Consider the following 17044-nt stretch of genomic DNA (forward strand, 5'->3'; position numbering starts at 1 on the left):
GAAAGAAGGCTGATAACTTTACCGATGTAAACTCTACATTCCAGTTTGCTTCCCTGGAAAATAAGTCTCTTTCAATCAATCCTCTTCTAGTTACCACATGTTTTCCTTGTTCCTTATTTAGATATGGATAGAATATAAAAAGGTGGTATACGTTGACACACATTTCCAGAATTTCTAATGTTAAAATGTAATAAAAGTGTCAATTATTATCATGTTCCCTAAAATATTTTTTCCCTAACTAAACCTTTATTTAACTCACGAATTAAAATGAGATGATAATGAGAAATAAATGTCTATCAGATTTAAATAAATATATTTAAAATGTATATAACCCAAATATCTTTATATCTTGATTATAAGAAAACAGACACAGCAGCATAGCATAGACATAATAATTAAGCAATAGTACATAGTACTTCTCTAATTATCAAATGTTGACTATCATTACAATAATAGTAGCTATTTCTAACAATAAATGGCGCCTAAACAACTCCAATTACACAGGAAGTCAATAACCTGAAAATGGGAGCTAGAACGCTTTGTCCATTGTGATTATAAATAAGAATTGAAGAATTTATGGAATTAACGCCTATGGATAAGTATATATCGAATATATTTTGGTACTATGTATTTCTACGAAAAAAAAAATAGTACATTTTCAAGTGTAAATACGTATATATAGTATGAGTACGTTTTCAACTTTTCAAGTGTAAATAGAAGTATTTTTTAAAATGAATCGCCAAATATGTTGCTGAACGTATCTAACCCTCGAGTGCGATACGTACGGAAGGTATATTATGTAGAGAAAAACGTAAAAAAGACACTCTTCCCTCTCTCTTTTACTCTTTTCAAGAAAATACTACCATGGGCTAGGCCGGGGCAGACCGCTAGTTAATAGTAACAGTGAGTGATTGAGTGATATCCAAAATTACGATTAAACTGAATTTTTTAAATCATGGGATTGCAGCTTCCGATTGCGTGTCCGTATTAAGTAACTAAACGGTTTTTTTTCATAATATTTGAATATTAAATGTGTTTATTCCGTTCCAATAAGAAGATAGCAGGAAGCTACCTAATTATAATAAAGAACAATATCGTTTTTGAAATATGCAAAAGAGAGTCGAAAGTGATAGGTGCAAGTCGTATCCGCTCATTATGTTGTGTTATGGAAGTCCCTCAGCTACCGGCGTTGCATAATTTGTTGCGAATTATTATGCTTTAAATTATGATAATATTGAATAATAGTATCGCACAACACACGAAGGAAAACGAGGAGCTGGTAACGTGATGATATTCGACGCAACTTTAGATTGATGGTGATTGATCGAAATTGCTCGTAAATAAATTAAAATTTATAAATAGTGATTGGGAACTCGTGTATCCAAATGTTTTTAAAAAAATGATTGATGCGTAATACTTTCCATAAACATATTTTCAATAATTTTATATAAAAAAAGATAATGATCCCACAAATCTAGTAAACATACAACAAAGCATGCATAATCAAGGTAGGAAGGAGCCACAAGTAATTGGGTTGAGATGTTCAGTAATTTAGTTGAGCGAGAACTCGATGGAAGGTGAAATCTTAAGACGCCTTCCTGGTTGTTTTATGAAATCCGACATTATGTAGGACAGGATCATACATCCATAAGTGTATAATCTAGAAACAGTATTTGGAACATGAATATAATCTGGTATCCGCAAAGGTTTATTTGTTTTTTGTACCTACGTAATAACAACAAACACTGTTATATTGTAACAAATGACTTAAAGTTCGTCTACAATGCAAAGACGTTAATTGATTAATTTGTTTATCTTGTAGGTATTTATTATTTAATTTTAAATTCATTGCGTAATTATAATTAATATGAAACTCTCTGAAGGTTTTATCTATTCTGTTTATTTAACATAGAAACATTGAAAGTCTAATAAAATATTACTTATTACTCTATATTTAATGCATTTTTTTATTGAATAGCCACTAGAAGGTATATTTCCTCTAATCGTAATCAATTATTGTTCATTCCTTACAAGATAAAAATCGACATAAAAATTTTAAGTGATATCTGGGACATAGATTCATATGTCTTTAAAACATCTTGTGATCTATTCAAATATAACAATACAAATTTTAAATAATGGCTGTGACTTTGCATTTATTTCTAAAGCCTGATAAACGGGCTCAGTGTGACTGATTATGAATAATTGGGAAATTTAAGGTCATTATATTATGAGTTAAAGAGGTAACGGTTACGGCATGCGATCCCGTAACTCAAATCAATTTATGAATACAGCCTTAATTTGCATAAATGTATCATCTATAACTTGGTTGCAGCATGTTTCTGAAATAAGATGCAATGTCAACTGTTCTGGGAAAAATACGTAATTGTTATGTAATGCTTTTGTAAGTCTCGGTCATTTCATCATAACATTTGGTTTATTAATTCTTTTGTTTGTGGAATTAATTTTAAAAGTGAAATATTGTTAGGTGTAACAACTCTTTGTGAGATGTAGAGTGAAGTATCAATAATAGATGGCAATACTACCGTGGCAGTACGGAGATAAAGATCCTTGTGTCAGTAGAGTACCATGGAGATCACACTTTGATCTCACAGAAGAACCGGCGGTCCAGGCTTAGTTCTAATAGGAGTATATTTTATGATAAAGCCAGCCAAGTATTTAATCATTAATGCAACGGATGAGATGAAAAATACCTTTTCTTCTATTCAGACATTGAAAATGTTCTTAGAAGTCCGCTGATTTAACAACTTCTGTTATATTGAAATGATGACGTACACGTGACGTCAGCTTTCAGGGATATCCTTTAAGAATATTTAATTAAAAAAACGTTTTTTTTTCAAGAATACTTCCTTAAGATTACGTAATGCAGCTGTCATGCTACTTTTTGTTAAACATGACTGAAGCGCAGGTCCTAAAAGCGATGCACCCTTCTGTCTGTGTAAAAAATATTTCGCTTACGTAAAGGCTGTGGTAAAGGTTAATAAATTTAAAATACAAGAATTTTTGTCGGGCTTTCAGTAAAATTTATAGAAATAGGATTATTTTGTGGTTTATAAGATTCCTCTGTTCTGTTTGATATTGCTATGCATGATAGGCAAGCTAGGAAAAAGAAATGTAAACAATTTGGTCGTAATTATCAAAAGATTTTATTGCTTCCTCGGACTGATATGGCATTCCAGTTGACAGCTCTACATTATGGCGCATGGTTGCTCAAAAATGTGCGGTGGATGAAGCAATAGCGATGCGCGTCGAATCGACGGCATTCCGGATTGTGCGGACCGTTACGGCACCCGGACGCTCTTGCCGCTTGCGCAACTGAACGTCTGAACGCATTCGCCTACTTATGTAACTTTAACACTGATGCATTGTCGGCTTACACGTGGTAATTCGGTTTTGGGGATAAATCAATAATTCGGAGCATCGTCAAAAAGTTGGGACTCATTTAGTCCAAAAAGTTAGTAGTTTTTATGTGATGTTGATGGGCCAAAGTTGTTTGAATTTGATAAATGTTCATTTCTATGACATTTCGAAGCTTGGAATCGAATTAATCTCGCTTAGGCATTTAATTTGTTAAATTACTTACTAAGTTTAAAATAAATTAATGGACCGTAGATTGGGAATACAATTATTCCGAATGGGTTTGTTTCAGTAATAATTGATGAATTATCATTTATTAAGAGCCTTTAAAATTCTTGAATGAATTGATAATACAGTTGCTTTAACCATTATAGTTGTGACATAATATTCTTGAGTAATATAAGGACTTAGTTTTGTTTGTATATTTAAATATTATCTACTTACAATGGAAGGGTCAAAAATCATTAAAATTCGTTATGCTGTAAAAACTGACGGAAGGAAAAAAAATTGGTTGTATAATATTTTCCATACAAAATACTAAACACAAATTTACCTAGTGTGGTCCAGTGTACTCGTAGTACGTTGCAGTGTAGAAGGAACGTAGGCGCCGGCTTCGCGGCCTTGACAATGTCGCGGACGCTTTCCACTCATGTGCACATAAAAAGCTATTTCATAAGATAGGTAAAGTAAGGAATTCTCATACAAATATACGAGCAATGTATGGATTGATTTGTTGTTGGAAAGTATGTAGACTTTGACTATCAACTTCTCACTCGAATGACTCTACATTGCATTGCAATTCGCGATTAAATATATATTCCGCAAAACTTCATTGTAATATTATGACAAACGCATCATGCAAGCATTTTATCGCTTTTTTAATATACACATTTAATATGCAACTTTTTAATATATTATCCGAGATAATATCGCGGATAATATTATCTGTGGTCATACAAACATATTTTAGGAAATTAAACTTATTTTAATTCTGTTGCTTGCAATATAACGAATCTTGCAATAATGGAATTCTCAACATATAACAATAAGGCATTTTAACCTTACTTAATTATATATGTAATGTATGTGCTTTTTAATCAAATTTATTGACCAATTTATACTTTGCTTATTGCCTTTCATCAAATAATATATTAATGTTTGCTCTCTTTTAAGATTTGTTTTTTTGTCAACAAAGCATCGTTAGTGGAATCTTAAATAACTAAACAACAAGAGAGTTACACAATAATCTTATCTGTCTTAAAATTATTGTCGTAGTGGATTACGTAAAATTGTACAACTCTATACCTCAAATTAAAATCAGGAAAAGATAAGAGACTCACGTTTACGTAAACCAATTCCTCATTGTAATAAGTAACCTAATCTTTTAAATCAATTTCACAAAGCTAATTAAATTTTATTCTTCAAATAATTTACCAAAAATAATATACAACAGCGTTTTCCGTGGACAAAAAAGAAAATCGCACTAAATAAATCAAGCAATTTAGGTTGTCAAATATTTGAATTTAACTATGGTGTGTAAAAAAAGGGTTCTATCAGGAATCTGGGTCAACCTATTCTTATTGTTGTTCTTGTTTGTTTCAATTTCCTCCTGTCATGTTTGCTTGCTGAGAAAAAGTTTTTGATGCTATATCTATAGTAGAGAAAATATCACCATTTTTAACTTTACTGTTGCGTTCATTGTCACCATAACATTGTATGTAGGTATATTTTGTATGCTAAGATAAATCGCACAACTTTTTAAATATCTATAATTAAATAGAGCGCATTTATTTTGTAAATTTCAAAAGAGAAATAATTTTAGTTTCTATTTTTAATAATTGCTGCTTATTGCTTAGGAGCGTCACCACTTAAACAAAGTTTTCAAAAACATTGCTGATCAACAGCTTACAGCAACTCCTCAACATTTAGATACAACATGCTCTAAGCAAATGTGTTCATCATGAATGCGTGGAGTCATACTACGGTTATATTCAAAGACAGAGTGTCTAAGAACGTTCTCGAAATACGGCGGGAACATAGACGCAAACATGGTTTAAATCTATTCACATAAAATATAATAGGAGGCAAGTATTAAAAAGCCGGTCTGCGGTTCCCAGGAGTTCCATAAATTCAGTTAGTGTTTGTTAGCATAAAACGGTAACGCCTGACGCCGTTTTGTTGGAGCCGAGCCAAAAAGCTTGTCGATTTGTAGTACATTGATATTGATACGTACGGAAGCATCATGTTTTAGGCCGTTTCCAGTCTTGATTACTTTAATATTTTTATGTTTATTTTATTATAGTGGCTCTCAATATTAAAATTGCTTTTTCATTTAAAACTTTCTATAAAAAATTTGGCTATTTGAAAAATGCAACACTAAATAATACCTATATGAGCAATGAAAGGATGTTATAACATATGAAAATAAAAATAAATAACGATTAAGAAAACAAATTTAGAATTATTAATCGTTTTTAATGAATATTTAAAAATTTATTGCATTTAAGCGATATGTTGTTAATGTTTACAAAGGCAAAGAAATCGTAGAGTCTTATACAATGTAATAAAGTCGACCAAATACATTTTTCCACTTCCTTTTATCCATAACATATCATGCATTAAATTAAGACATTCGAAAGTAATTTATAGCTTTGGCCGCATGAGGATATGGGTTGACATGGGATATAGAGACCTTCATATTTCAAACGTCAAAACGACTGGATGATTTTAATAGCATCCTCACAATTTCTTTACAGTTATCTTTGACGAATGTGTTATTGATTTGTTAGAAATTATTCCATAAAAACAAATGTCCAATGTAGAGGCATAGGTCCTAATACATTTTGACATCATATCAACAATTATAATTTATCGTTTTACTTAGTTGTTAGAAATGGTATCTATTTCTTACGTGCGAATTGTTATGGCACTTAATGTTCGTAAAATGTTCTTAAATGTGTTTTATCTTTCTAGAATTTTAAAAGAAAAGTTTACGTACTTCACAAACATATTTCCATAAAATGTAATTTAGGAATAAATCAACCTTTATATTGTTTCTAACTACGACTAAAGACAATTTCAAAAGATTTCGGTAAATTAAACTTTAAAATGGCTCTCTCGTGAATACCTCACCTTAGAAATAACGTTGCTGGTATCAAAATGTATAAAAAGAAATTGCTTCTAATTCTAGGTATATTTTCGTTTTATTATAAGGTAAATAAAAGATCTTAAATAGTTGTTATTAACATTTAACAAAATATAAATAGTTATACACAAGAGTAAAACAATACAGTGCAGACGTTCTTTGGACAGTTTATCAAACTTTTGACTTTAAATGTCTTTCCATGTTAATTAAATAAATGACAATTTTCCAAGTTATATGGATATTTCTTGTAAAATAACGGTGGATATAACGGACGGTAGGCAGAAGTTAGAATAAACAGAAGTATCCCTTTGTTTTTGCGAATATTTGCCATTTAATAATAACGAAGATTTTACAATATATTTAAATCAACCAATTGTATTCTGAATTTGTTGCGTATAAATATGAGGATTTTATTTCAGACATTTCTGTATACAAACATAATACGTATATGTGAAAATCCATAATCATCTTTTTTTCATGCGTGGATAGGTATGTGTTGTATTAAGTATTCACAGATTACTTTTGTAATACAACTCGACGTGGATCTGTTTTTGATATTTAAATTATATCAGAAAAGAGTTTGAAAGCTTTTTGATTTTTCTGCAATAATAGCCATTTCCGATCCTTTCATCGCTTTTCGAGTCGTCCAACTCAAAGTTGCCTTATTTATATTTAAATATACAATTCCATATCTTTTATAGTGGCTATTTCTATGTCAACCCGACTATTTATATGTAAACGCTTTAAAGCGCAAATCTTTCTGAAGGCAAGCTTTACATGACTCATCCTTTCGTTTATTTATTACTGTATCCACACATGCGCAGTATCAATGTGTTCAAACATTTAGATAACGTATCGGAAAAACCGCTCAGGCTCATTATTATTTATGATTTGTTTTTAATAAGAGGCAGGAGTAATGGATGTTTTAACATTTAGCTTCACTATGTAGTTATAGTATATCGCCTTATATATATTTGTATTGGAAAGCATTTTGCAGATTTACGTCTGGACTGCGTGTCGGCAAAATGTTTATCAGTTAAATAACACCTATCAAAACATTTATTCTATCTTACTACAAAAATCTTAGCGCTGTTTATTGCTCTTTTATCGATTGAAACATGTGAAACATTTACAATAGAAACATGTTAGAAAGTTTTTATATGTTCCTAAAAGGTCATAGGAACAGGAAAGTTGAATTTTTGGAAAGAAAATTATAATTTCATAAATTCGACTTGAAATCTTGCGATGTGTAGTTACTAACAACGGTCTTATGTTTGTAAATGTAGGTACATTGTACAGCTGTTAAAGCGATCTGTTAAATAGTGACTATGTGCTATAAATTCTTCATCTGCCAAAGGTTAACCGCTTCGGTACATCACTAGCATTTTGTTTTATGGTAATACTTTGGCAGCTTGCCGGACGTTACTGAACTCTGAGGTACATCAAAGAGGATGTGTGCGAAAGATTTGAGGTATGAAACGATATGTTAAGGTGATTTAGTTCGTGAGATTTATGGTAAGTTTTAGTCGACTGCTACGACTGCGAACGCTTTTGAGGAGGTGCTGCCGTTAAGACATTGGAGTTATGGTGACAGTTCCTCCGTGTTTCGAAACATGTTCGAAACAGTAATAATCACTAATATGATATAGTTCCTCAGCATGACCCGCCTGTTTATGGTAGTCCAGTTATTTATGTTGTGAACCATTCTGAAATACATACGAAAATAATGTGTCAATAATTTCATGCAGAGTTTTCTTTGCAATTATTCGAGTACTTTCTTTTCGTTTGATTCATATTATTTGCCATGTGCCTGGAGAGTTCATAATCATCGCATCACATATATAACAAACTTTCGCACTTCATATTTTATTTATAAACAAATAAGAGTAATGTACCAATTTGCACAACATTTATGAAATATATCTGTATAAAGATATAAATACATATTACTGGCTATAAAATTTTATAAAGTGCGTTTTATTTATCCTCAGGACTGAGGACACAAACTAACTTAATAATGTAAACATCTAATACCATAAAAGTGTCTGTGCAGATAATCCTATAGTATGTACCTCGTTAATATGAACGACATTTTCGTGTCATATCGGCATCGTATCGGAAACGTGGCATATTCTTAATCTTATAATGCACAGTATTCTTAAGATGTCGTGGCAATGTCGGATTACTTATAGCCGAAGTCACATATATACTACAAAAGGTTATTATTATAAAAAAGGTTAAAATTAACTAATTTTCAAAATACTATAAAGTATAAATGATAGTTTTAAGTTTTATCTTTTTACACATATTTTATCGCATGTACGTTTATTGTGCGAGAATTAACATTGGATCAAATGTTGAAAAGATATTGATTGAATCCAAGTGATGAATTCCAGGGAGGCAGTTGAACCAGCTAAGAATAACTAAGACTATAAAACGACACAAAAATGAAAAATCGATTGTATTTTAAGGTAAATTTAACTTAGTTTAAATGAAGATACAATGTAATCTCGGTAATAATGATTGCTTATACGTCACAAGACATTTGTTACACGATCACGAACTTGTCAAAATGTTTCCCACTTCGGTAGCGACGGGCTCCGTAACGTTAAGCGTTCTTGACATCCTAATGAAACATTTAAGTACAAAACATGTGAATAATTTAAACAATAAAATTTTGACATGTATATTCCAGTAAGCAAATGCTTCGTTTTTTTATATTTTTAAATAGCTCTATGGGACTAAAATAATTCAATTTTAAACTCATAGAAAGAACTGAAAGTATTGCATATAATGATAAGAGATCCAGATGCCGGTGTGCAAGCAAAGTTGCAAAAATAACTCTTAGAAATATTACTGATAGGTACTCTATTCTCTGAGAAAATGTTTTTTTTTTCAGCGCTGGTAAGCAGGACTTTACGATCCGCAGTCGAGTATTCTAACCATTAGACCAAGAAAACAGTTTTGAATTACTAATATTGTAATACCTCAAATTTTGTTATAAAATACAAAAAGTTTCTAATATTTTACAAAGCGATTAAACTTCTGGTATGCTAAGATTATTTTGTAAATTATTTTCTTTTTTCAGTACGAAGTTCATAAAAAGTTGAATACTTTGAAAACATCTCAGATAAAACTTATTTAATTACGGAATCCTCTTTCGTACAACATTCTTTTCATTGACGGTGAATACGTACAATCTAATTTTTCTGAATGAAACCTAGAATATTTTTACATAATTTCATTATCAGATTGTGATATACATATATATATATATAACTAGCGCATAGGTTCTTTAGAATTAGAATTATTTATATATTTAAATAAATAGATAAATTACTAAAACTATGTACCCTAAGAAATTTCTCTAAATTAAGATATTTTTAACAAAATTAAATTTTAAGGTAAGAAAGCTGTAGAGCGACAGCGTGAGCGAGAGTTTAATAAAATACCCGGTACAAAGGTACCGGGTATTAGTATTGAGCACAAAACCGCTATAACTATTAAAAACTAAGATGGACATGTACGTAGTAGCGTGGCACTGTAACTGTGACTTTAAAATTTAAATTACTATACACAGCAACTAGATACTGTAAAATTATCTTTGGACGAAAGGAGAAAAAAAGAATTAACGTTATTAAATACTCAAAATGCAAATTTTCTAAGAAAATGCATGGTATTTTCAAAATAGTTACCCGTGCAATTTGTTTACCTCCAGGACCTGCGAATACTTGCTACGCCGAGAGTTGAATTCCTAATTCAATATGTGTTATCCGTGCCAACGATGATATTTTAGAGAATCCAAGGAATTTATGTGGCTGTATTATATCTCCGCATTGTTTACATTTGACTGTTGCATGCTGTCGCATACCATTGCCGAATACATTATATTAATGTCTGGTATGTTTCATGGATGTTATTTAATGTATTCCTCTATCACTTATATCATGCCATAAATAAAATTAGTGCTGGTTTTAACAGTACTTTTTAATGTTTTCTTACCGAGGTGGGAAGAACTTTGTTTAAGACCTATTTATACTTGAGTCAGTATTTAAGAGCTGGAAAAAATAAAAAATAACAAAAACTATCAATAAACAGGCTTCCTACGAAATAGGCTGAGGATGTCCCATAGGGCCATATCCTACATTAATATAGTAAAACAGAGACCTAACTGTCCTATTCCTTTTTCTCTCCTTTCATAATATTATAACTCAATTAATTATCAATTATGTTAAGTTATCAGAATCAAGATACATTATTTTTTTGTACATGCATGCATGGGTTGAGGTGTCAGAATTAGATGATTTGGGATATAAACCAGTATATTATGTCAGTTCAACGCTATTCGAGCGAGATGTTTAAGTAAATAATAATCATAAAAAACATGAACACTCTACCAGTATATCAGCATTCGTTTAAGTAATAAGAAATATTTCCTTAATATTTTATTGCTGATAACTCGTACTTACATAATTCGAAACCCCCAATTAGCATAATGTTCAATGAATTGTACATCCGCGTCGTGTGCATAATGCTCGCATATAAATCTCGTTCGATAGCTGGTGGTCCGTTATTACTCGTAACAATCCCTTCTGTTATTTACTCAAATGTCAGTTACGTCTGCTACAGAGAACTGTCTCTCTCTGTGGTTAATATATGGACGTCTTTGATCATAACTTTGCTGATATTTGCTTTTAATAAAGATCAATAAATGTAGAGTCTATATTGGACACACCATATTTTTATAAAACATTTTATCGTTAGAATATGGTTTTAGAATCCATTAGATAAAATTGATGGTTCTGTAATTTAGAACTTTGGTCATAAAGTTTCAACACAATTGGTCTTCCAATAAGGTTATTGCCTAAAGGTTTTATATCATTGTTTTGTGAGGATTGTAGCATAGCACTAAGCTCAGTGGGCGGGCATAACCTTATCTTAAACAGAATTCTGTTCTGACCTTTCTATTCAGGCTTATTAAATGGAACAATAATGCACTAAATTATTAAATAAACATAACCATTAAACTACGTAAAACATATTTCATAATTAGAATTGGTGCTAATATTGCCCATTAATAAATAATGCGTGGTATACCGTATAGCAGTTAAACAGAATTTAATTTATCGCAAAGTATAGCCTCCAGGTATTTGGCCTGTAATGAGTTTCAACATAAATGTAACGCAAAATCAAAACCTAGAGCTTTTATCTAAGCTAGAGCTTCAAACCGGACCTAGGTCGTTAAAAATGTAGGAATCATTCCAGATTTGAACGTCACCTTGTACCGCTACAGACGTGCCCTGGGCGGAGTTCATACTATCGCATGAATCCCGTGAGAAAAATACGCCTAAGTCATAAGCTTTATATCTTTAATTTTTTCTTCCAAAATGCGTGCGATAATTTTATTTGATCATTATTGTTCTTGCTTCTGATTATCTGTGTGTGTTGATTCGGTTTTGATGGATTCATCTTCCTGCAGATTTAAAGGAATGGAAGGAACTTAATGCATAAAAATAAGCATAATGCACATATATATAACGCAATATATGTCGTAGAGTCGTTTATTTAAAAAATGCTCTATTTTATACAAACACATAAAAAGATTGTTAAAAAAAAATACATATTTCTTTTCGTACTACGTATTAGTACTCAGCTTCTTCTTCCTTTTAACGAGCATAATGACAGAGAAGAAATAGAACAGGTAATGTTACATCCTATCATAGAAAATCGCCTTAATTTTTTGACTTGGGTCAAAGATTCCTAAGCAGATCAACAATGCACGCAAGGTGAGGCAACGCGCGGAAAGGGCAAATTCGACAGATATAAGACGTGAACATCCCCATTGTCAGTATTCTAAGCCGCAACTTACAAGCTAATCGACACTATCTAAACGATAAACACTAACATGACGAAACTGGTAAGACGATAATTAAATTATTTAACTTGTGTCGTAGATTTAGTTGGCGGATAACGTAAAGAGGTCTAAACATTAGAGCAAGGGAGGACAATAGAAAAACTTGAAGTTTAGTAACAGGGAAAAAAAGGCCTGATTATTTTTATCCCAATACTTTTTTTAGTTGGTATATTCTTAAAAAACTTTTAAACTTTTCTTTTAATATCGACAACTTTACAAACAATATAATCTTTTCATTTAATGGGTGATTACTGATTATGTTTTTTTTTCAGAACATTTTAGTATCATACCAATATTTTCAAAAATATTAATATTGTTCAATATTGTTTTGTTTCATAGCTTTAGGCTTATGGTCAATTTGAATTAGTTAATTATTATTATTGCTATCTCGCCGTTTAGCGTGGCTTGCTTCATATTTTGATTTGAGGGCTGGTTGTCCTGAAACCAGGTTTTATATTCTGCATAAATGATTCGTGCAAGTATTACTTGGTGTAGCCTAGTATAGTATATTATTATCTGTGCTTTGTACCGCTGATATTCAAAACAATACTATGAACTTGTGACCTCCATAACAATATCCGTTTATCTGCCAAGAAATAATTTGATGCCTACTCACCGTAAAGCTTGAACAATTGTATAATTATACTCTATATGAGCTTTGTTCTTTACAACAATTATAAAACTGTGTAAAAGGTGGATGAATAAAAAAAATATCGTTTTCAAAACATGGATGAAGATTTTGACGCGAACGAGCGGAAAGTAAAACTACATAAGTTTTTTGATAGCGTAACTTTTATCGACTGTCTGAAGTTATGAATACAATTCAAAATAATTTAAGGTCAAATGTACTACGTGTACGCTAATAAATATGAAAATTTTATCAAAATAATATACCCAAGTTTCAATGAGAATGACGAAGAAAAGCTCTTTTTTATTATAGTTTGGTGAAAATGAGAAAGGGAAACTCTATTTTTTAGTTGATGCTAAGTTCAAAGCTCTTTTTTATATAGATGAATCTTACGTTATTTTTTACAGGTGTGTTTAATCATGGTGGTAGCTACCACGTCAGCTGCTCGGCTGGACCACCTTCTCCCAGGATACAGCTACAACAGTGGGAGTGGTGGAAACAATGCAGTTCCCTTCCGTTTTGAAAACGTTAATAATGGAGATGGGAGCTATCGGTTCAGGTATAAGCTAATACTAATTGATATCATAGACCACTGTATTTCATTTGCATATTATGGCTACTAATGAATCATATCGGAGTGCTTTGTACAAAGTTTTCTTTGTTTGTTTTTGTTTTTGTTATTGCAATTGGTTATATACTTTGATTAAATTAGATATTTACGATCCTTGAGACTTCCTAACAGAATTTATTTTAATTAAATAAACTTAAGGATAAAATAAATTGCTGTAATATATTCACAAAGTATTAAGAGTTATCAAGCTTAAAAAATAATCCAGTCCGGTTCTAATGTTTACTTAATTAATTGGCATGCATTAATTGCAATACCCGATATCGGTAATATGACTCTTACAATAAATATTCGCTGAATTTATTTATGAATATTAATACTCTTCCAAAAAAAATAAACTTGTAAAAATATTCATACATTTTTGACGGATGTAGGTAAATATCGAAAGAGTCAAAGCATTTAACCTTATTGAGCGGCGTCAAACAACGAATTGCATTCCGTTCTGGGCTAATAGCAGTCACGATTTCAGTTATGATACACCAACGGGTATATCTGCGCACGAGAGCGGGGCCCCGCGCGCCCCGGGCCCTGAGGGCCCCGCTGTAACTGCTGAGGGCGGCTTCTCCTACACGGCCCCAGATGGCCAACAGATCTCACTGCAGTACACCGCTGATGAAAATGGTTTCCATCCCGTGGGATCCCACCTCCCTACTCCCCCACCGATACCTGCAGCCATTCAGCGCTCTCTGGAATTCAATAGGCAAAATCCATCGTAAGTGTTTTTTTAATTTATAAATGAACTATCGTGTTAGTTATGCCGTTAAGTCAAGAATGACGGAGAGGATATGAATGATTTTTGTTTATTGGATTTGTGTCCGCTTGGAAAACTGAAAAAAAAACAACGCCTGGTTTTCTCACTCTCTAGTTTTAAATGAAGAGTATCGCTACCTATTACATTTTTACATTTACATTTTTTTCAGATTATAAACGCCTGATGCATAAAAATATCAAATATCCACTAGCAATATTTTGCATGAAACATTATGTAAAAAATAATCCTAATTTAAACCTTAACTTTTATGAATATAATATTCTGACGACTATAATTAAGATAAGGGTGGTGTTAAAATAAGTGTATAATAACTGAAATTAAAAATAATTTTCTTGTCACATCAATGAAAAGCTAATTTTACAAATATAAAACGTATTTTACAGAATTGATTGGCATAGTATAAACACAGACAATATAATACTATAGAATATTTCTTTAAATATTGACCCAATTAAGAAAACATTTGCGTCTAATCCATTTAATTGAGGATGTTCTACGTTAACATGTTGATAATTCAAAATTTATGATATTTGCGTCACTGTTAAATCCTCTAGTAAATGAGAGCGCTTCAACTATTAATTTCTGATCATTCACCAATATAAATAAGGATTACGAAATGCTACAAACGAATGCGGCTACGATTAATTCATACCGTTCTCAAGTCTCAACTAAATGTGACAGATGAACTTTGCTTGAGTTATTTTATAGGAGCATCTCAGTCGTGTCGCTGTAATAAAATTAAACGTTTAAATCCTCGTGAATATTTTCCCTATCCGTTTCTTTAGCAATGTATTGATATCGCTTATTGTATAAAAGTATCTATTGATTGTGAAGATTATGTCAAGGGTTGAAATTAATATATCTGGTAAGCAAAGTTTATTACCTAACATTAGAATTTTTGTCAAATTTGTACCTATGTTTTCGGATAAATTTAACAAATAAAGAATATATATTTAATCGAAATTTATATGACAGAAAATATGACAGTTATTTTCGTATATATTTTCCAGCAAAAACAAATATACAATTTCGAATGTCTTTATTTAGAACATCTCTACGCACAATTTCTTAAACCTTCTAACTAAACAATTTAATTAACATCTTTGTGTTTGTTTACTCGGCAATGATAATTAAGCTCGTAATTGGGATAGCGAATAAACAGGTATTTCTATAGATAAATATATACGGTATTCGAGGTATTCTAAATATCTCAGTTATTGTAAACGTGTTCGTGTGTCCGAGCGGAACGTCAGAAAGTGATTCATATAGGATTAGCTCGTGACCTTTGCAAATGCCAGCCCTTTCTATATTCAAAGCATTGTGTGAAACACTCGGATTGCATCTTTACATAGTGCAATAATTTTAAATTTAAAACTCTTATGTTTCAGACACGGTGGCGGCAATTACTACTGAATTTCGCTTGTAAGTGCAACGTACCTCATAAAGCTGGGTCTGTGATATCGAGAAAATGACATAATTTAAAATGATTATTTATGCAAGCTATTAATAAAGTCATTCAACTAACTCTTTTGTTTTATTTTACTTAATACCCCGTTCTGCTATAAAACCCCCGACAGAACTAGGGTTAACTTGAATCCTATTTATGAATTCAGTTCATAATTATACATTGGCAAAAATTTTATATTTTCCAAAATCCATAGATGATTCAGAAACATCCAGGCTTATTGACTGAGTAACAAACATAAAAAATGCAAATTTTACATATATAATACCTATATATTATTTGTAATATGTTATTCGTTCAACATTGCATTACGAACGATTTATTTCGGAATTTAGAGTACGAATAAGTCATGGCCGAGAACTATTGAACTGATGTTCATTACTCGACTAACAATTTGTCCATTCCAAATACATTGTAATCAATGTGACTTATGTATACCGTACAACTGTAGAACATGCTAGGTCTAAATACACTTCACTCCCTTTGTTTTGGCTCAAGTGAGCATGACCTAGATAAAATCGTAAATCCGTGTTACAGTGTGAAGTATTGATTTATCTATCCATACTATCATAATATAGCAACATAGCAACACTCAACAGGTTAAATTATTTGCGTAGTAGTATTAAAAAAAAAATGTGTGCGTGTACTAGAGTACACACGTAAGAAGTGAAACTTCTTTATGTCCTTATTTTTCAAAAAATAATTTACTATATACAATATTAAAGAAATACGTTAGTCACACGCTCGTCGCTACCTACTTAAATATTTACACCGGCCGCTGCTGCAACTCGCTCGCTTCGCTCGCTCGGCTCGTGCGGTAGTTCAAAAGTTAACCTAAGATGCTCGTCGCTTCGCTCCTCGCTACCTATTTACATATTTACACCGGCTGCTGCTGCAACTCGCTCGCTTCGCTTGCTCGGCTCGTGCGGTAGTTCAAAAGTTAACCTAAGATGCTCGTCGCTTCGCTCCTCGCTACCTATTTGAATATTTACGCCGGCCACTGCCGCGACTCGCTCGCTTCGCTCGCTTGGCTCGTGCGGTAGTTCAAAAGTTAACCTAAGATGCTCGTCGCTTCGCTCCTCGCTACCTATTTAAATATTTACACCGGCCGCTG

At 31.9% G+C, this 17044-nt stretch overlaps 1 protein-coding gene across 1 annotated transcript; it reads left to right on the plus strand.

Moving 5' to 3' along the window:
• The first annotated feature begins 12382 nt into the window (after nucleotides 1-12382).
• Nucleotides 12383-15985, plus strand: LOC149486670 (pupal cuticle protein 20-like). The gene is made up of 4 exons (XM_089697838.1): nucleotides 12383-12440; nucleotides 13473-13624; nucleotides 14163-14405; nucleotides 15854-15985. The coding sequence occupies exons 1-4, from the start codon at nucleotides 12429-12431 to the stop codon at nucleotides 15876-15878; spliced, it is 432 nt and encodes a 143-aa protein (XP_089553964.1). The 5' UTR covers nucleotides 12383-12428; the 3' UTR covers nucleotides 15879-15985.
• The last annotated feature ends 1059 nt before the right edge of the window (nucleotides 15986-17044 follow it).

This window comes from Colias philodice, chromosome 8, assembly GCF_061535455.1.
Source record: "Colias philodice isolate Cphi_HAF_F1 chromosome 8, ilColPhil1 Martin Lab GWU primary, whole genome shotgun sequence".
Classification (NCBI taxonomy): domain Eukaryota; kingdom Metazoa; phylum Arthropoda; class Insecta; order Lepidoptera; family Pieridae; genus Colias; species Colias philodice.

What these genes read in the sequence shown, in the direction of transcription:
- LOC149486670 (XM_089697838.1), top strand. An exon ending in GATGGGAGCTATCGGTTCAG is followed by an intron (nt 13,625 to 14,162) that starts GTATAAGCTAAT and finishes TCACGATTTCAG; the next exon opens with TTATGATACACCAACGGGTA. An exon ending in TTCAATAGGCAAAATCCATC is followed by an intron (nt 14,406 to 15,853) that starts GTAAGTGTTTTT and finishes CTTATGTTTCAG; the next exon opens with ACACGGTGGCGGCAATTACT.